Here is a 20079-nt window from a genome sequence, read left to right on the forward strand (position 1 = left end):
GCTGAGAAACATGCACCATGTTTGTGTGTTCTGCTTCTCCGCCCTCAGCCCGCCAGCACAGGGAGAGCACTGCTGACGTTGGGCGTTACTCATGCTATGACGTGGACTCCATGTCAGGGCTGTTTCCCATCCTGCCATTCACTGCCTAGAAGGACCCTGAAGTAGTGTGGGTCCATGACACCTGACACTACGGATGAGCCCTCAGGGCCCACACTGCACAGATTATATATGGAAACTGGGGAATACTACCCATCAGTCACCATTGTGAAGTCTGTACTGCTTTAAAGTCATAAAGCCTGTATCATCCCACACATAGCAACATTGTATCTCTTCAAGTTATAATCAGCCCTCTATGGGTTCTGTATCCATGAATTAAACCATCTGCAGATCAAAAATATTTGGGGGGAAAATTTAATCTGTGCTGAATGTGAACATTTTGGGAGGGGTCATTATTCTCTACACAGTTCAGTATAACAACTATCTAAACAGCCCTTACGTGGCCACTATGTGTTAGACGTCACCTCGAGATAGTTTGAAGAGCAGAGGGGATGTGCTAGGTTTTCTGCAGATCCTGTGCCATTGATAGAAGGGATTTGAGCGTCCACAGATCTTGGTGTCAGGAGGCTTCTGCAGCCGGTGTCCTTGTGGGTGCTGAGAAACCACGTCATTCATTACGGTGTGTGTGACTTAACGAGCAGCCCGTGTCCCCGTGAGCCCTGATTTATAAAAACTTCCACCTCTTCTGCATAATTGTCTTTGTTACAAGAGCTAGCAAATTACATACATATCCACTGCATGGAATTTTTTTTATTTTTAATTAGTGATATTTCTTGGTACATTTTCTAGAAAAAAAGGATTTAAGCATATTTATGGTTCTTGATTTTTGAAGAGTTACACGAAAGGATTTTGCCAACTTTAAATGTTACACATTCACTTTTTTACGTAGCAAATGTTTTGTAAGTTACTTGATTCTAGTTGACACTGAGCTGTCCTAATTTTTTCCTTGCTATACAATGTGGTGTTTTTTTTTTTTTTTTTTTTTTTTTTTTTTTTTTTTTTTTGTGACAGGCAGAGTGGATAGTGAGAGAGAGAGACAGAGAGAAAGGTCTTCCTTTGCCGTTGGTTCACCCTCCAATGGCAGCCGCGGACAGCGCATTGCAGCCGGCGCACCGCGCTGATCCGAAGGCAGGAGCCAGGTGCTTCTCCTGGTCTCCCATGGGGTGCAGGGCCCAAGGACTTGGACCATCCTCCACTGCACTCCCGGGCCAGAGCAGAGAGCTGGCCTGGAAGAGGGGCAACCGGGACAGAATCCGGCGCCCTGACCGGGACTAGAACCCGGTGTGCCGGCGCCGCAAGGCGGAGGATTAGCCTAGTGAGCCGCGGCGCCGGCCACAATGAAGTTTTTTAATTCGTACATCTTACGTGACGGACAGTGTAGTGTGCTATGCTCAGCAGCCTGATTCAGATGAAGTACGTGCAAGGCCTGTTGCCAGACGGCGCCAGAAATCCAGGGACACCTGGGCCTCCTCAGCTTGTCTTTGCATTAAGATGATCCCTGCACATTGTAGGCATTTGGTCTTTACTGCATGAGAGCTCTGTGCAGCTCTCCTAAAGCTGAAGAAATTTCAAAAAATTCTGGATCCCTTCCCTGGGGACATGGAGCTGGTCGACTGCTTCAAACCCATAGCCTTCCCATGAGCTGAGAGCACAGGTAGATGAGCGGTGCGGCCGTCTCGGTCGGTCTGATGCAGCTGGGGATGGACTGCTTCATCTCTCTGTCGGCCTTTCCTCATCTGGCTTTAACGTCGTTCTGTGCAGGTCGTTTCCTTAGAGAAGCTGAAGGACTTTGGTGAGTGTGTCATTGCCCTTCAGGCCAGTGTCATAAAGAAATTTCTCCAGGGCTTCATGGCTCCCAAGCAAAAGAGAAGAAAATTGCAAAGCGAAGATTCAGCAAAAGCCGAGGAAGTGGATGAAGAGAAGAAAATGGCAGAGGAAGCAAAGGTATTCAGTGATTGAAGATACAGTTTATGCTGCTATGGGAGAGTGTCATTTGGTTTTAAAAATAGCCTTAACTCTGCTTTTTAGTTACCATAAGTATTGTGCCCTGAGCTAACTTTGCATTTTTTTCTTAATAATTTTCTGCTACATTAATGATTTTCAAACTAGTCTGTGGATAATAGAGTGGTTGTGCAGTTCCCCCACCCCATTCCCTTTCTTTAAGCACAATTTGATTGTCTCTTTTAGAAGATAGTGGTGGCTTTAAAAATATTTTAAAAATTATGGTAAAACATAGCTAATGTGACATTGACTGTTTCTACATGTACACTTCTGCAACTGTCAGCACATCCATCTCCTGAGCCTTTTTATTTTTCCAAACTGATGCTGTGTCCCATTAACCAATAACTCTGCCTCCTCCTGCCCAACCCGTGGCAGCCACCAAACTGTCCCTTTTCTGTCTATGGGTTTGACTACTCTAGGTATGTCCTATCCATGGATTCATGCAGTGTGTCCTTTTGTGACTGGTTTGTTGCACTTAGCACGTCTTCAGGGTTTATGTTGAAGCACATACCAGAGCTGCTTTCTAAGGCTGATTAATATTCCATTGTGTGTTAAAACCTGATCTACCCACACAGCACTTTAGATACCACATATGTGGGGTTTGTGCACTGAGCAGTTCTCCGGTTCTCTGCCAACGCGACTGAGTCCCACAAGTGAATCCCCACGCTCTGTGCGTGGGCCTTGCGTCAGCTCGAACGGGTTAAGGGGCTTCTCCCACAAGGCAGCTTTCATTTCACACACCAGCTGCAAGTCCCGTGTTGCCACCTGAGCTTGCTTTACGTTGAAGGGTCGCACAACCACTGCCGCCTCTGGTGTGATGATTTGCTAAAATGACTCACGGAACTTAGGAAAGCATTTTGTTTAGGTTTACTGTGTTGTCGTACAGGATGCAAGACAGGAACAGCCTGATGGAAGAGATGCGTAGGACAGGCCTGGGGTGGGGTGGGGTGGGGGCAGCGCACAGAGCAGCCACGCCCTCTCCACTGTTGCCACTTGACCAGCACCCGGGTATGTTCGTCACTGCAGATCATCCTGTCTTGTTAGAGCCTCAGCGCCAGGTCCCTCAGTTTTCCCTTCCAGGGGGTCCCAGACAGGGCTGCAGCGTTCCAGCTCTCTAATCACTTGGTCTTTCTGGCGATCAGCTCCATCCTGAGGTTGCTTAGGGGCCACCGAGGTCATCGCAGTCACATCAGCTCAGTGTGACCCGAAGGGTTCCTGTGAACACCAGAGGTGGTCCTGGGAGGAAGTGCCGAGAGTGTTAGGCTCGAGGACAGAGACCCGGCACATTCCTTACTGTGCCGCATTTGTGTGTACACACTCTATGTCGCCATCCGCGGATGGGCACTCGGGTGCTCCTGCCTTGTAGCTGTGAGGGTGATTCTACTGTGACTGTGTCTGAGTCCCTGCACTTCAGTGTGCCTAGAGGTGGACTTGGGTCACACAGTGATTCGGCGTTGAATGTCGTAACAGCCACCTTGCAGTTTCCCAGGGGCTGAACCACTTCACTTTCGTTTTCCTGCCGGCAGTGCACAAGGATTCTGGTTTCTCCACATCCTCCCTAACGCTCATTAGGCTCCATGGCTTGGATGAATGGGTAGTTCATTGTAGTTTTTATTTGCGTGTCCCTAATTATCAGTGATGTTGAGAGTCTCTTCAAAATGGCCATGTGCCTGAAATCTTTGGAGAAATGTATATTCAGGTATTTTGCTTGTTTTTTAATTGGATTGTTTTGTTGTCGAAGTTCTTTCTATGTTTAGCCTTTTCAGATAAACGACTAATACAGTCCGCCATTCCAGGTGTTCCGTTTCATTCTCCTGATAGTGTCTTGATAGTAATTGATGCATTAAAGTTTTAATTTTGATAAAGGCAGTTCAGTCCAACTTACCTATCTTTCCTTTTTTTAAAAAAAAATATTATTTATTTATTTGAAAGGCAGAGTTATAGAGGGAGAGACAGATGGCTGCAACAGCTGGGGAGTGAACCAGGAGCCAGGAGCTCCATCCAGGTCTCCCAAGTGGGTAACAGTAGCCCAGGCACTTGGGCCATCTTCTGTTGTTTCCCAGGCCGTTAGCAGGGAGCTGGATTGGAAGTGGAGCAGCCGGGACTGGAGCCGGTGCTCGTTAGCCCACTGTGCCACAGCACTCGTGCCATTCTCCCCCACCCCGCCCCCCTATTTTTATTTTTGTCACCTCCTCCACTTTTGCTGTCGTATCTCAGAAGTCATTGCCAAATTCAGTGTCATGAAGCTTTCCCTCTACTAAGTATCAGTAGCTGGGCTGGTGCCACGTATATAGGAAATGTGGGTGAAGTTCCCAGCCCCTGGCTTCACCCTGGCCCAGCCCCGCTGTTGCAGGCGTTGGGCGGGGGGGGATAAGCCTAGAGGGAGGGCTCTCTCATTGTCTCCCTGCCTTTTTAAGTGAAGGAATAAATAATATAATAACTGGCAGCTCCATTTTTGTATGTTATATTTCAGTTTATGAGGACTTACAAAGAAAAGCGTTTGGAGACCCTCCGTTAGGGGAGAGGCCCCAGCCTTCATCTACCGTGGAGTACTTGTCCCTGTTCTAGATGGCCCTCCTCCCTTCCTTTCACAGTCATCTGCTGAAGCCCGCTGGTGCCAGGCACAGGGCTGGGTCTGGAGGTTTTATGGAGCTGAGGCAAAGCCCTGGGTCCTGGCTACATGCAAGAGATGGAAGCAGGAGACAGTGGCAGTCGAGTGACAAGTGCTGTGAGGGAGGCATGGCCAGGGCAGGCAGAACTTCCCCGAGGATATCCAGAGGCACGGGGTTTGCAAGGGAAGGCAGGAAATCAGGCCACGGAAGGGCTGCTCGGGCCTTTGCAGATTGGTCGGAACTGGCTTCTGTCCCCAGAACTGGCGCGCTCTTTGTTTGTCTATGTTGCTTTCCAGAGCTCCTCGTTAGGGTGATACGGGGTGATACAGGGAAGACGGTGGCGATAAGACAGGTCAGCAGAGCAGAGGTTTAGATAAAGCTGTAGTTCAGACTTGCTTAGAAATGGCACATGTGTATTATCTGACTGGGACTGAGTTGTCGCCTTCCAAGTGGCTGTTGATGACCGAGGTTACCTGCCAGGCGATACTGAGGTGCCGCGTAGAGGACCCGTCTGTCGGGCATCGTCTTCAGTGCTCTGAGTCTGGCCTGGGTTTTGAGGACAGAGCCGTCTTTCCTGATGTGACCCTTCCAGGCGTCACCCCTTCCCTTGCCATTTTGTGGTGTTCTCAGTAAGCTCTGTGCGTCTGAGCCCCACCGTGAAGTGGCCTTGCAGCTTGTCGGGTGAGACTTGTCCTCCGTGTGGCTGGGGAGGACACTGAGCCCTCCACATCCAGAGGCGTGGATGGAAAGCCTGGGACGGTTTCCTGGAAAATGAGCGAGGCGCCTCCCAGCCGGGCCTGTGCCTGCCCTTCCCCAGGGCCAGCGTCCCCACAGCATGGAATTTTCCAGTCCTTGGCTGTGAAGGTTTCCACTCAGCAGGGCCAGGGCTTCCCATCCCTGTTGCATAAACGTGTATCGGTCTCTAATCCAGGCGTTAGTTTCCTTATTTACAGATGTAGATTATCTCAAATATTCGATGCTTTCTTGTTTCCTTGAGTTAAGTGGAAAAGACAGTATGTAATGTAGAATTTGGCGAAGGCTTGGGTTTTGCTTGACTTTCTGTTTACTTTGGTTGCATTTGTCCTGATCACTTTGCTGTTTGTTTTTCCATTTCCCATGGTCTTCCGTGGAAGACTGATCCGAAGCTGCTGGTATCCCCGCCGGGATGGGATACCTGCCCTTCCAGTGCTGAGCAAGGGCGTTCCTGGTGATTGGATGAACGCTGCCCCCTCTCGATTCTGTCGTTAATACCTGCTTCTCCGGTGGGCCCAACAGTTATGAAAACCTGGTGTGCCGAGGGTTTGGTTTCCCACCAGGGTAGTGTGCCCGGCCCCCAGCAGCACTGCGGGACAGCGGCTGCAGGACGCCGCCGGCTGTGGGTAGGGAAGCACACTGGCTGCTCTTTAGCTCGCTCTTTGTTATTTATTAAAGACATTTGGGGCCGGCACCGTGGCTCACTAGGCTAATCCTCTGCCTTGCGGCTCTGGCACACCGGGTTCTAGTCCCGGTCGGGGCACTGGATTCTGTCCCGGTTGCCCCTCTTCCAGGCCAGCTCTGTGCTGTGGCCAGGGAGTGCAGTGGAGGATGGCCCAAGTCCTTGGGCCCTGCACCCCATGGGAGACCAGTATAAGTACCTGGCTCCTGCCATCGGATCAGCGCGGTGTGCCAGCCATGGCGGCCATTGGAGGGTGAACCAACGGCAAAGGAAGACCTTTCTCTCTGTCTCCCTCTCTCTCACTGTCCACTCTGCCTGTCAAAAAAAAAAAAAAAAAAAAAAACCAAAAAAACACACATTTGGAAGGACAGAGCTTCCATCGGCTGGTACACTCTGCAAATACCCGTAACACCTGAGCTAGGCCAAGCCGAAGCCAAGAGCCAAGAGCCAAGAACTCAATCTGGGTCCCTTGTGGGTGGCAGAGGTCCAAGTATTGGAGCCGTCACCTGCTGTCTCCCAGGCTGTGCATTAGCAGGGAGCCATGCCAGGGCTCAAACCCTGGCTCTCCCGTGCGGGGTACAGGAGTCTTGAGTGGTCTTCACCCTCCTGACACCAAATACCCACTCCTATCTGCTTTTGAAAACACAACCTTGGCCGGCGCCGCAGCTCACTAGGCTAATCCTCCGCCTAGCGGCGCCGGCACACCGGATTCTAGTCCCGGTCGGGGCGCCAGATTCTGTCCCGGTTGCCCCTCTTCCAGGCCAGCTCTCTGCTCTGGCCCGGGAGTGCAGTGGAGGATGGCCCAAGTGCTTGGGCCCTGCACCCCATAGGAGACCAGGAGAAGCACCTGGCTCCTGCCTTCGGATCAGTGCGGTGCGCCGGCCACAGCGCGCCAGCTGCAGCAGCCATTGGAGAGTGAACCAACGGCAAAGGTAGACCTTTCTCTCTGTCTCTCTCTCACTGTCCACTCTGTCTGTCAAAAAAAAAAAAAAAAAAAAAAAAAAAGAAAAGAAAACACAACCTTGAATGTGGTAGATGTTTTGTTTGGGTTTTCTTTGGCGTTCTTGGGCCTGTTTGGGATTTTGTGCCATCAGAGAAGACCAGGATGTTCTCTCAAATCTTGAGTGTCTAATAAAAGTTTTTGCCCCTCAAAATCAGAAGTTGGTTGGAGTCTAGGCGGGTTTAGTGGATGAGGGGATGCTAATGATTGTCCAGTAGGTGTCATGCCATGTGTGTGGATTGGGACACAGGGAACCTGCACCTTAAACTGCTGTGGAACTTCAGGCAGACTTTGTTCCCGTGGAAAATAACAAGTGAATGTTACACAAGCATTCAGCGCTGTTCTGAGAAGCTCAGATATGGAAACAGCTCACGTGTCCGCCAGTTGTTGAGTAAATAAAATGTGATATGTCTGTACAGTGGACTGTTATTCCGCAGTAAAATGGGAGGAAGATCGTGCGTGTGCATGACCCTAGAAACACGCTCCGTGTCAGAAGGCACTCGCAGAAGTGTATGATCCATTTAGAATCTTAAAAATACACCAGGTTAGACAAGCTTATTTCCAAGATCTCTTCAAGTTTAAAAAATAGTTTACTGAAGCCAGACTAGCTGCTGGGTGCCCGCATTTTATAACTTAGGATATAATCAGGAAGTGAAAAGCTGCAGCCTGCATGGGACTGTGCTCTCCCATACGTGTGTGCACATGTGCACGGGAGCTGACTGTCCACTAGAGGGCAGCCGTGCTCAGAGGGAACCCAGCTCTCCCTGCCCGGTCACCTCTCCTATAGGAGGTCTGTCTTCCAGGGATCTTAAGTGCCTAGGGCAACGTGGTGCGGTCCCCTGTGGTGCCGGCTGAGCCGTGGGGGTCAGCTAGTTGGCACTAGGGCGTGCCAGCCTTGAGAGCAGCAAGGGCCTCCTCTCGCGCTCGTTCATTCCTGACTGAGCTGAACACAGGACCTCCACCCCTCTGGTGCTCCTGATCCGTGCTGTCGTGTGCCGCCTGAGCCTGGCCACGCCCTTCTCTGACACCTTTCCCCACTGGGAAAGTGAGGCCCCTACGCTGGCATTTGCATACCTTTTAGGTCGCAAACACTTGAAAACATTTTTTTAAGGTTTTTTTTTTTTAAGATTTATTTATTTTTATTTGAAAGAGTTACACAGAGAGAGGAGAGAGAAAGAGGTCTTCCAACCACTGGTTCTCTCCCCAATTGGCCGCAACAGCCAGAGTTGCACCGATCTGAAGCCAGGAGCCAGGAGCTTCTTCCAGGTCTCCCACGTGGTGCAGAAGCCCACGGAGTTGGGCCATCTTCCACTGCTTTCCCAGGCCATAGCAGGGAGCTGGATTGGAAGTGGAGCAGCCAGGTCTCGAACCGGCGTCCATATGGGATGCTGGCGTTTCAGGCCAGGGCTTTAACCTGCTGTGCCACAGTGCCGGCCCCGTTGAAAACATTTTTGAAAAATCACCTTTTGATGAACAAAACGCTATAAATGAACTAGGCTAAAATGGCACTTCTGTTTTCCTTAGAGCGTGTATGGGGAAGATGGTGTCTATAACTGAACTGCTAATTCCATTTCTCCCATATCCCTACTGCGCGTGCTTAGGCTGCCTGTAGATTCATGGGCATTTTCTGATGCTGGGCTGAGTGAAGGCAGGCTGTCCTGCACTTGGGATTCCCCGTGAACTAGGAGTGCAGCGGACGTGATTCAGCACCCTTTGCCCCGTAGTCTAGAAGTGTGGTCCGTGTGAGTGCAGGGACAGCTGGACAGGCTGCACCTGGGAGCTCCGGCTTCTGAGTGACGCTCAGTCTCCAGGTGAAGGACTGTCCTTTCCCTTCTGTGACGTTTGGCATGTTTTCCCCATGCTTTGGAGCCGCCATTTCTTCCAGGATACCTGAGTGAAACCGGGGAAGTGCTTGGAGGCAGGTGCCTTAGTGTCTTTGCGTATGCCTGGTTTTGATGTCGTCATAGTAATGCTGGCCTGACTCGGTCTCTGTTTAGGTTGCGTCTGCACTGGAAAAATGGAAGACGGCAATCCGTGAGGCTCAGACTTTCTCCAGAATGCACGTTCTACTCGGGATGCTGGACGCGTGCATCAAGTGGGATATGTCTGCAGAGAACGCGCGGTGCAAAGTCTGTCGAAAGAAGGGTATATCGAGACGGCGTTTCTAATCTGGGTGTCCTAGGGGTTGGGATCTTCACTCCTGATGCTGTGTCTCCCCCGAGTGTGCTGGGACAGACCTTACCTTCTGAGGGTCTGAGGCTACACCACAGTGAGCCCCAGCAGGCCCTTTGCTCTCAGTGAAACAGGAACAGTTGATGCCATCAGGGAGCAGTTTAGTGAATCAAAAACTAAGTCCTTCGGTTATCTCAGAACTTTAGTATCTGTGAGGTCAGAGCAGGTGCGGCCAGCAGGGGGCAGTCTGTGCGGTGTGAGGATGCTCAGATGGGGCCTCTGCAGGGCAAGGCACGTGGGACCGTTGCATGCCAAGATCTTCAGCTGTCCTGTGTGCAGAGAGAACTTCATTGCTAAAAGCCGAGTGATTGTCTCCTCGGGGGCTGAAGTTATTTTGTGAATTAGGTTAAAGTTTAATTTCCAAGGATGGGAAAGTCTGTACAGTCATTCAGGATCAAGCTGATGAAGGGAGGTGGGAGCGGGGAGATGGCCATGCTCAGTTGATTGGTTTATTTTCATGGGAAGTGGGGGGGGGGGGGGCGTGTGGGGTCTCAGAAGAGCAGACTAAGGGGCATTCCTGGCGTTGGCTGGCCCGACCTGGCCCTGCGCGGGTCTGGCGCTGTGCGTTAGGAGACCTGAGCCCTCAGTTACCTGTCCTCTAGTTTATGCTACGTTTCTTCTCAGCAAATGACTGCCTTGAGCGTCAGGGCGCCCCGTCCTGGAGCGTGTGTGGCCCTGTGGCGGCGTGGGCGGGGCGAGTGCTCTGTCTTAGAGCTCCGTGGTTGTGGCCGGCTGCCCGCGGTGCTCTGCAAGCCTCTCTCTCCACAGGTGAGGACGACAAGCTGATCCTCTGTGACGAGTGTAATAAAGCCTTCCACCTGTTCTGTCTGCGGCCGGCCCTCTACGAAGTGCCAGATGGCGAGTGGCAGTGCCCGGCCTGCCAGCCAGCCACTGCCCGGCGCAACTCCCGCGGCAGGTGAGGAGTCTTTGTTTTCAAAAGAAATGAACAAAGAGCTGTTACCGCGGAGCCGCGGTGACTCACACCAGATCGTTCAGGGGAGCTTGCGTTGGGGTTTCGGTACAGAACCCGATCGTCCCGGGAGGGGCCCAGAGGGCCCTGTTCTGCCTCTAGCTTGATGTTGGGGTTTCAGGTGTTCCCCGCCTGCCGTGTTCTCTGTCTCTCAAGAAAGAGCACTGCACGAGAGCTCCTGGAAGAAAGGGGTTAAAGATTGAGATCATTGTGGTGCAAAAAATGTCAGTCTGCGTTTTTCATAAGACACATTTTCCACAAACTTTGCGAAGTGCTCTGCCTTCTGCTTCCATGTTGCCCACGTCTCACTTCTTCACAATTAGATCTCCAGTGAGCACACGGCACCCTCTTCCCCACGCGCGCTGTCTGCTCCCCATCAGGATTTGAACTTTGATGCCAGCTTGGATGTGAATTTCTCCCTGGCTTTACATAGCCACTGATTGGCCAGGTGTGGTTAGTCCAGTGTCCAGAAATCTTAGAAATCAGCCTCCTGCCCGCCGCTCTCCATGTGTCAGCGGGCAGACTCACCTTTCTAGTGCCCCTTCTAAACTCACTAGCCTGACTGCTCGCTCGCTCTCTCTCTCTTTTTTAAGATTTATTATAAAAGAGTAACAGGGAGAGGGAGAGATCGTCTGTGTGCCGGTTCATTCCACAAAAGGCCACAATGGCCAGGCTGAAGCCAGAAACCAGGAACTTCTTTCAGGCCTCCCACATGGATGGCCGGGGCCCAGGCACTTGGACCATCTTCTGCTGCTTTTCCCAGGCCATAGCAGGAAGCTGGATCAGAAATGGAGCAGCTGAGACACAAACCAGCGCCCACGTGGGATGTCAGGTGGCAGCTTTGTCTGCTTTGCCACAACACTGGCTCCTAGCCCAATTTCTTAAAAATGTTATTTGTTTGAAAGACAGAAACAGACAGACTTCTTCCATCACTGCTTCTTTCTCTAAGCGCCCATAGCAGCCGGGACTGGGCCAAGCTAAAACCAGGAGCCTGGAACTCAGTCTGATCTCCCACGTGGGTGACAGGTCCCCAGATACTTGAGCCGTTGCCACTGCTTCCCGGGGTGTGCTTCAGCAGGAAGCTGGAATTGGAAGTGGAGCCAGGGGCCAGTGCTGTGGCGTAGTGGATACCTGCAGTGCTGGCATCCCATATGGGCGCTCCACTTCCAATCGAGCTCTCTGCTGTGGCCTGGGAAAGCAGTGGAAGATGGCCCAAGTCCTTGGGGCCCTGCACCCACGTGGGAGACCTGGAGGAAGCTCCCGGATCCTGGCTTCGGATCGGTGCAGCTCTGGCCATTGCGGCCAACTGGGGAGTGAACCAGCTGGTAGGAGACCTCTCTCTCTCTCTTTCTCTCTTTCTCTCTCTCTCTCTCTCTCTCTCTTTCTCTGCCTCTCCTCTCTCTGTGTAACTCTGACTTTCAAATAAATAAATAAATCTTTAAAAAAGAGAGTAGAGCCAGGACTTGACTGCCTGCGCTTTGGCAGAGGATTCAGGCAGCCTAAGCAGCGTCCTGTCCACTGTGGTCGTCGTCGGCCCTTTCCCCTGCGGAACCCCCTCTCCCCCTGTCCCCTGGCCTACACTTGGAGACTTAATGCTGGCCCAGGGCTTGCTGAGCCCCGGTTGCCATCACGTCTGTGGTTATGGACATTCATGCATCATTCAGCTTTGCCTCCTGTGCTCTCCTCCGTGTTGGGAATAATCTCTGCATAGCCTGCCCCGCGGCCCAGCTAAACTTCACCCTGCTGTCGCTGGGAAGATTTGTTTTTATTTAGTTGAAAGGTAGAGTTACAGAGAGGAAGAGAGAGAGGTCTTCTGTCTGCTGGTTCACTCCCCAGATGGCCACACAGCCGGGGCTGGGTCAGGCAGAAACCAGGAGCCAGGAGCTTCCTCTGGGCGCCCCTCAAGGGAAGCAGGGGCCCAAGCACTTGGCCATCTCCGTTGCTTTCCCAGGCTGCTAGCAGAGAACTGGACAGGAAGTGGAACAGGCGGGACTGGGGCTGGAACCGGGAGCCGTATGGGATGCCGGTGCTGCAGCCACGCCCGAGCGCCGACCCCGCCGCTTTGTTCTTCACTGAGTATCAGTGAGGCTGAGTGCAGGCTTGTGAAGAGCAGACTGCTGATGTTTGCTGAGTTCACACTGAAATGGGAGGCCATCAGAGGGCAGTCCCTGCAGTGTGCGCCCTGGCGTGGTCTCTCAGGGCAGAGCTGTGTGCTCTGACCCCACCCTCGGTGTCCTCGTGGCTTCTCCCTGCCCTCCAGCTGCTCTGAAACGCGGGGCTGGGACGGGCTGTCCGGAGCGGGGATTACCGTGCTTTGATCTTAGGGCCATCTGCAAGCTGCTCGTGGTGGAACCGGGCCAGCAAGGTGGAGCCGCACCTGCCTGGCTGCTGGGCATCTGCAGTCCACCCCGCACGGGCAGCTTTTACTACCTGCAGTGTTACATTATCTGGCTCCTTTTGTGAGGCAAAGGCATTGTTTTGTGGGGGAGGGGAGCATTGCATTGTGGTCTTGATTCTGTCACCACGGTTCTTGTCCAAGCCATTTGGGGCCTGCTAGAGGAGACAGCTGTTGACACTTGGTTATTCATCGTGTGGAGCGCTGGCCTGGCCTGGATTTGGGGTTCCCTGCCCAGAGCAGATCTGCCCTTCTAGTCTCTGATGACAAGCTGGGGGTCCTGTGAGTGGTTAGCCCTTCTCGGGACTACCATGTGGTTTTTCCTCCTCATAGGAATTATACGGAAGAGTCGGCCTCTGAAGACAGTGAAGAAGATGAGAGCGATTCGGAGGAGGAGGAGGAGGAGGAAGAGGAGGAGGAGGAAGACTATGAGGTGGCTGGTTTGCGATGTAAGTGTTCGGTTTGTCTGTGCTCTCCTCACGGTCTGCCCAGCTGCCATGGAGGGGCCCGAGTGCTGCCGCCTTGCTGGCTGTGTTCTCGTGTTAGGGCTGGAGGGGTCCCGGCTACCCTGTGCCCTGTTCTCTCTCGGGGCACACAGTAACAGGAAGCTAGACTTGGTACAGGACTGGGACTTGGACCCAGGCACCTCCTTACGGATTGAGGTTGTCCGAAGCACTGTCTTTTTTTTTTTTTTTTTTTTTTTTAAGATTTATTTATGCCTGTACTTTGGCTCACTAGGCTAATCCTCCGCTGGCACACCGGGTTCTAGTCCCGGTCGGGGCGCCGGATTCTGTCCCGGTTGCCCTTCTTCCAGGCCAGCTCTCTGCTGTGGCCAGGGAGTGCAGTGGAGGATGGCCCAAGTGCTTGGGCCCTGCACCCCATGGGAGACCAGGAGAAGCACCTGGCTCCTGGCTTCGGATCAGCACGGTGTGCCGGCTGCAGTGCGCGGGCCGCGGCGGCCATTGGAGAGTGAACCAACGGAAAAAGGAAGACCTTTCTCTCTGTCTCTGTCACTGTCCACTCTGCCTGTCAAAAATAAATAAATAAATAAATAAATAAAATGAAAAAAAAAAAAAAGATTTATTTGAAAGGCAGAGCGACAGAGAAGAATGCTTCCTTCCACTGGCTCACTCCCCAGATTGCGGCAGTGCCTGGGGCTGGGCCATGCCAAAGCGGGGGTCCAGGAACTCGGTGCAGTCTCCCGTGCGGGTGGCAGGCACGTTAGCAGGCAGCTGGGCTGGAAGTGGAGCAGCTGTTACTTGAACTGACGCTCATGGGATGCTGGTGTTGGAGGGGCGGCCCAACCTGCTTCCCCACAGTGCTGGGCCTCGCCTCCACCCCAGGAGGCGTCCTGACTGTCCTTCCAGAGTCAGGAGCTCCTGAAGAGAGCAGAGCTGCTCTCGGGTTCAGCCGGCCCACTCTGACCGCAGAGTCGGGCGCCGGGCTGGCAGTGTGCTGCCGTCCCCCGTGGTGTAGCCTGCGACGCTTGGTCTCCGCATTAGCAGGAGCTCCTTCTGTTTGTTCACTGAGGCGATTGTCGAAGGGAGTCCCCCTGGGAGGCAGGTGTAGTGCCTTCACCCGGCCTCGCTTGGCCTGGGCTCACGGCTCGGTGCACATTTGTCTGGAAACAGATTCTGAATGTCTTCTCTCTGTTTTCACTCTTTTTTTTTTTTTTTAAATAAAGAATTGCTTATTTTATGTGAAAGGTAGAATTACAGAGAGAGAGTCTTCCATCTGCTGGTTCATTCCCCAAATGGCTGCAACAGCCAGAGCTGGGCCAGTCAGGAGCCAGGAGCTTCTTCCACATCTCCTACGTGGGTGCAGGGGCCCAAGCAGCTAGGCTGTCTCCCACTGCTTTCTCAGGCACATGAGCCAGGGAGCTGGACCGGAAGAGGAGCAGCCAGGAATTGAACCAGCGCTCATGCGGGATGCTGGCGCTGCAGGTGGTGGCTTAAGCCACTGCGCCACATTGGCAGCCCCTGTTTTCACATTGATGATTGCCTAGTACTTCTACCTTGTTACTCCCTTTCCAAGGGATTGTTCCCACCTGGGTGTCTAGGACCTCTGTTTGCCCAGAGGGGTCAGAGAAGCATGTGGGGCTTCAGAGACCTTCGCTTGGGCCGCCTTTGGACTCCACTCCCTGCCCCCAGCTGCAGTTCCCTAGTGCGGCTCCTAGGCCCAGCACCGCTTACTGCTTTTGAGCTGGAGACCCTGAAATAGCCCAAGGAGTGTCACCCGCGTCCGTCCAGAGGTCATCTCCCCACTCCCCACGAGTGACCCAGGCCGTTAGCGAGGAGAGTCGCTGGACCTGATGGAGCAGCCTCGGGCTGGTCCTGGGCCTTGCTGCCTGCGGGCACACTGCGGTGTGCCTGCTGCAGACCTGAGCCGCAGGTCTCTGTGGGGACCCTGGACAGGGCTGTGGTGGAAGTGCCCTAGCCATTGCCTGTGGTGTTCAGAAATGCAGAAACGAAGCCAACCCTAGGCTGGGTTCAGAGGCAGCCCGTGGCCGTGGCCCTTGCAGTGAGTATTGACTTTTCTCTGGGAAGGAGCGACAGTGCAGGATGGCTCGGGGCCTGCGGACGGGGGCAGCTGCAGCCAGGGCGTCCGCCCCATGAGGCTGAGCTTTGGCTTGAGGAGGTCCTGTAGCTGCCCTGTCAGCTAACGCCTTCGAGGCCTCATTCCTGGAGTGACCGTGCCGCCCCAAGGGTGGAGGTCCTGGAGGAGCTGGTGCCAGCGCGGTGACAGTGTCCGTTCCCCGTCACAGGAGGAGCAGGGGCACCCTACCCCCTGGAGAGGCCATGGCCTTGGCCCCGGGACCTCCGCACCCCTTCCTGCATTGCCATGGCTGCGCCCGCCATGCTCGGCTGTTCCGCTCTGATCCTCTCTTCTCATTGCAGTGAGGCCTCGCAAGAGCATCCGGGGCAAGCAGAGCGTCACCACCCCTGCGGCCAGGCCAGGCCGCCGCCCGGGGAAGAAGCCGCACCCCACCCGGCGGGCGCGGCCCAAGGCGCCCCCTGGGGACGACGCTGAGGTGGACGAGCTGGTGAGGGTGACTTTCTGTCTGTCCTCCCCACCCCACCCCACCCCACCCCAGCACTAGGAATTTGTCAAGCAACAGGTGGGAGCCCCCCTCCCCCTCCGCAGCTTGGGAGGCACCGGCAGCCACAAGCAGACAGAGGCCCCAGGCCCTCTGGGCTGCTCTCTCCGGCCTCCCCCTGCTGTGGCCTGCGTCGCCGCCTCAGGAGCAGGCAGCCTGCAGCTTGCTAAGGTTTTAAAATAGTTCCCACGTGTCCGCAGCGGGCGCAGGGGCCGGGGCTCCCGGGAATGTCGGCAATGCCGGGGCCTCGCTGGCTGGCACGGCTCTGCCCACAGTTGTCGTGGCAGGGGCGGGGCCTGCCTGCCCCTCAGCCCGCTGGGTCTTAGCACGTTGTTTCAGGTCTCGCTTGCACTGTAAGGGATAAAAAGCTCTTGAAAATGTGCCTGTTCCGACAGATTCCCCTGGGCTTGGGCACAAAGCAAGCCATCGGGAGGCCAGAGGGCGCTGGCAGGTCCTGCTTGCCCAGCCCTGCCCCGGTCAACTCCGGCTGCTGTGCCTACCTGGAAGGGGCCCGCGCTCGCGAGCCTGCACTGCCAGAGCTCTCGCGTTGCTTAGACCCTGGAGACGCCCCAGCCCCCGCACACCCCTGGGCTCAGTGCAGTGGCTTGATGGTGCCCCCGCGGCATCACCTTGGCCCCAGGTCCTCCCGCTCTCAGCACGGCCTGGCCCGCTGTGGGGCGATGCCGGCGCCCGCGCGCCCGGAAACACCTGACCTCCGTCCTTGTCTCCCTCAGCAGACGCCCGTGTCTTGCCCTGGGCCGTTCTTCCTCCTCCTCCTCCCCTGCACCTGCACTCACGGTCCTTTCTCCCCGGTGCCAGGTGCTTCAGACGAAGCGGGGCTCCCGGAGGCAGAGCCTGGAGCTGCAGAAGTGCGAGGAGATCCTGCACAAGGTGGTGAAGTACCGCTTCAGCTGGCCCTTCAGGTGAGCCCCGCGGCTGCCAAGAACATTCCGGAAAGGCGCAGCTGCCGCAGGAGCCCCACCCCGGGCCCTGGGAGGGCGTGGCTCGCTGGCCTGGCCGGTCCCAGCCAGTTGGGGGGGGGGTCCCGGACTGGGCCACGTCACGCGGGCTTCCTGCTGCGTTCTCCCCCAGGGAGCCCGTGACGCGGGATGAGGCCGAGGACTACTACGATGTGATCAGCCACCCCATGGACTTCCAGACGATGCAGAACAAGTGCTCGTGCGGGGACTACCGCTCTGTGCAGGAGTTCCTGGGCGACATGAAGCAGGTGTTCAGCAACGCCGAGCTCTACAACTGCCGCGGCAGCCACGTGCTCAGCTGCATGGCGAAGACGGAACAGTGCCTGGTGGCCCTGCTGCGCAAGCACCTGCCCGGCCACCCCTACGTCCGCAGGAAGCGCAAGAAGTTTCCCGATCGGCCCGCCGAGGACGGAGCGGACAGTGAGGCCGAGCCCGCGGGCCAGTCCCGGGGACGGAGACAGAGGAAGTAGAGGCGGGGCCCTGGCGAGGGAGCTGAGTTAGGGGGTGGGCAGCAGGAGACAGCAAGGGAACAGGAACGGGAGGAGAGAGGGTTGGGGAGCCCAGGAGAGGGGGCCGCCTGCGGGCCGCCCGGCCTGGGTGGGGCTCTCTGCCCAGAGGCACTGTGGGCAGAGGACGGCCTGGGAACCCGGTCCCTATCCCTTCCCTTCCCCAGGGCCCCTCCCACTCTGGCGACCACAGCAGGGTCGGGGGGCGTGGGCTGACTTTGCAAGCTGTGGCTGTGCAGCCTCGCTTCCTTCAGCCCGGATGCCCCCTCCCCCCCGCGGCAGCGTCGGCGAGTGCCATGCACCAGCATTGCGGGGGCGAAGGTCACGTCCCGAGCCATTCCTGAATACCTCTCCCCAGTGCCACCACCCCCCCCCAACAAAAATAAAAATAATCAAAAAAAAAAAAAAAAAAAAAAAAACAACGAAGGCACTTCACGCGAGACTGGCGTCCTGCTTCTAATCATGCATGTAACCCTTACGTGAGGCCTGGCCGCGGGTGCTGGGCCCGGCCCACCCACACCAGACAAGCTCTTGGGGGAGCAGAAGACAAGCAGGAGGAACGGAATTGTTGAATTTTTTTAAATTGACTTTTCTAGTTATTAAAAGTTGCTTGTTTCAGCAGTGACATTGTATAAAGAACATCTTGTAAAATATTTGTCCTCTTGCTTTGGCACATGTACAGTACGATTTCTATGATGGTGTTTGCTCTACTCCCTCCCGCAGAGAGGCTGGGCTGGGCCCGTCCTGGCAGGCGGCGGCCCCGGCCCCTTCTGCCTCCTGTGCCCGCTCAGCCTTCAGCTTGCGGCTCCCTGGGAGCCTGCGCGCTCCCGTGGTCAGTGCCCGGGGGTGGGAGGCCCCTCCCCGCAGCCATCCAGCGCTCACGGCGAGCGCAGGCCAGGCTTTGTAGTCTTCTTTCCCTTTTATGACAGATTTTGATAAAAGTACAGAACAGGGTTTCATTTTCTTTTCTATCAGCTTTGAATTCGGGAGGTTGGAGCGCCTCGGCGCTCCTGTCCCTATTTAAGTTAAAGGAGAAGCGGCCTGGAAGGGGACCGTGCTTGGAGGACTGGGGAGAGGGCCTCTGGGCGGTGGACGCCCAGCTGCGGCCCGACTCCCGCCGTCTTCCTCGCCGAGGACCCCGTGGCCGGCACGCGCGCTCACCGCCCCTCCTCCCGCAGGCTTGGAGCTAGCCCCGATGTCCAGTTTCGTGACCCCGGCCGCTGCGCCCTCCCCCGCCTCTGTCCTAGGTCCAGTCTGTCCTTGTTGGTAGTGAGAATCCTACGTTCCCACCTAAGTGACATCGGAACCGGTGGTTGTTTTTTAAATCGTCTTTAAGGAGGAAGGGCCCCGTTCAAGGGTGAACTTGTAATAAATTGGAATTTCAAATAAACATTATGTACTTGTGTTTATAAAGAAGAACCATTGTGCCGGGTCTTCCTTTGTGTTCTCGGGGCTGGGAGCCGGGGCCTCACCACTGACCGCAGGGCCTCAGCCTCCAGGCGCATTCCCAACGTCCTGGTGACCGAATGGTGACCCCCAAGCCTCTCCTGGTCTTTTCTCAGCTCCCCCAAAACTCACTGGAAACAAGGTTACAAGAGCACGTCTCAAGGCTTCGCTGTGGAAATCTGGGTGGTCCCTGAAAAGATTTATTGGGGGAGAGAGATCTCCCAACCGCGGGTTCACTCCACAAATGGCCAGAAAGGCCCGAGCTGGACCCATCAGGAGCTTCTTTGGGTCTCCTACGTGGGTGCAGGGGCCCAAGCATGTGGGCCACCTTCCGCTGCTTTCTCAGGCCATAGCAGGGAGCTGGATTGGTACAGCCGGGACACCCGCCAGCACCCATGTGGGATGCCAGTGCTGCAGGCAGCGGCTTTACCTGCTGTGCCACAGCGCCGGCCCCCTTGGCTGGTCCTTTAATTTTGAGGGAAAGTCTGACATTTTAAAAAGATCTTTAAGGAGAATCTCAACACATAGAATGAAAAGCAATGAACTCCCACGTCCTTGGTGTGGACCCCTGTGCCACAGGCCAGCCTCGTGAAGTCACAATGGTTGTGGGCAGCACCCAGCCTAGGGGCTACGGATACCCAGGTCTCACTCGCGTCCTGTGTCCGCCAGAGCCAGCAGCAGCGGGGAGCCCTCAGCCTTGGGCGCAGGTTCCGCCTGGTGGGGGAGGGGGGCCTGGGAGCCCTGGGGGAGAAAGTTGAGCTACCTCTGGGTGTGTCTCACAGGTCTGGGCTCCTGTGCCCTTTGATTACTGCAAGGCACACCTGACACCTCCTCCTGTACACTTGCAAAACCCTGTGTCGGGAGGGAGTGTGGTCCCACACAGCTGTGGCTGTCAGGTGTCTAGATTGCAAAGCAGCAACTAAGCTCAGAGCCCATGCCTCCCCCTACCTGCAGGGCGCCAAGTGAGAAACACACCAGGCAGGAAGAGGGTCCTGCTTGGGTTCCTCCCTCTCCTACCCCCTGCCCTGGGCCTTAAAGCTCCCTGAGTCCAGCCACTCCCTGCAGGGTTTGGCCTCAGCCCTCTGGTTGCCTGCCCTGAACCCCGTTCTATTCCCAAATGTGGACCAGGTCACTCAGATCCAGGGGGCAGGCTCCACCCAGCCGGGCACGTGGCAGCACAGTTGCCGAGGTACCTTTGGCTCTGGAAGGTTCCCTCGAGCTGGGAGCGGGTGGTCATCTCCCAAGCCCGCCTCGCCCAGCTTCTCTGGACACAACCTCCCTAGGCAAGCCGTTGCCGCCCCCACACAGGAGTCACCGGCAGCTCCTGGGACAGGCTGGCTTTCACAAG

At 55.3% G+C, this 20079-nt stretch overlaps 1 protein-coding gene across 1 annotated transcript in view; it reads left to right on the plus strand.

The window, feature by feature from the left end:
• The window catches only part of BAZ1B (bromodomain adjacent to zinc finger domain 1B), a 71893-nt gene extending 53189 nt beyond the window's left edge, over positions 1-18704 (plus strand). The window contains exons 13-19 of the mRNA XM_051835449.2: positions 1819-2001; positions 9103-9250; positions 10106-10253; positions 13036-13151; positions 15600-15745; positions 16619-16722; positions 16892-18704. Coding sequence (XP_051691409.2) covers positions 1819-2001; positions 9103-9250; positions 10106-10253; positions 13036-13151; positions 15600-15745; positions 16619-16722; positions 16892-17249 — 1203 coding nt within the window. The 3' untranslated portion in view covers positions 17250-18704. The remainder of the gene's footprint in view (positions 1-1818; positions 2002-9102; positions 9251-10105; positions 10254-13035; positions 13152-15599; positions 15746-16618; positions 16723-16891) is intronic.
• The last annotated feature ends 1375 nt before the right edge of the window (positions 18705-20079 follow it).

Source organism: Oryctolagus cuniculus, chromosome 19 (genome assembly GCF_964237555.1).
Source record: "Oryctolagus cuniculus chromosome 19, mOryCun1.1, whole genome shotgun sequence".
Taxonomy (NCBI): domain Eukaryota; kingdom Metazoa; phylum Chordata; class Mammalia; order Lagomorpha; family Leporidae; genus Oryctolagus; species Oryctolagus cuniculus.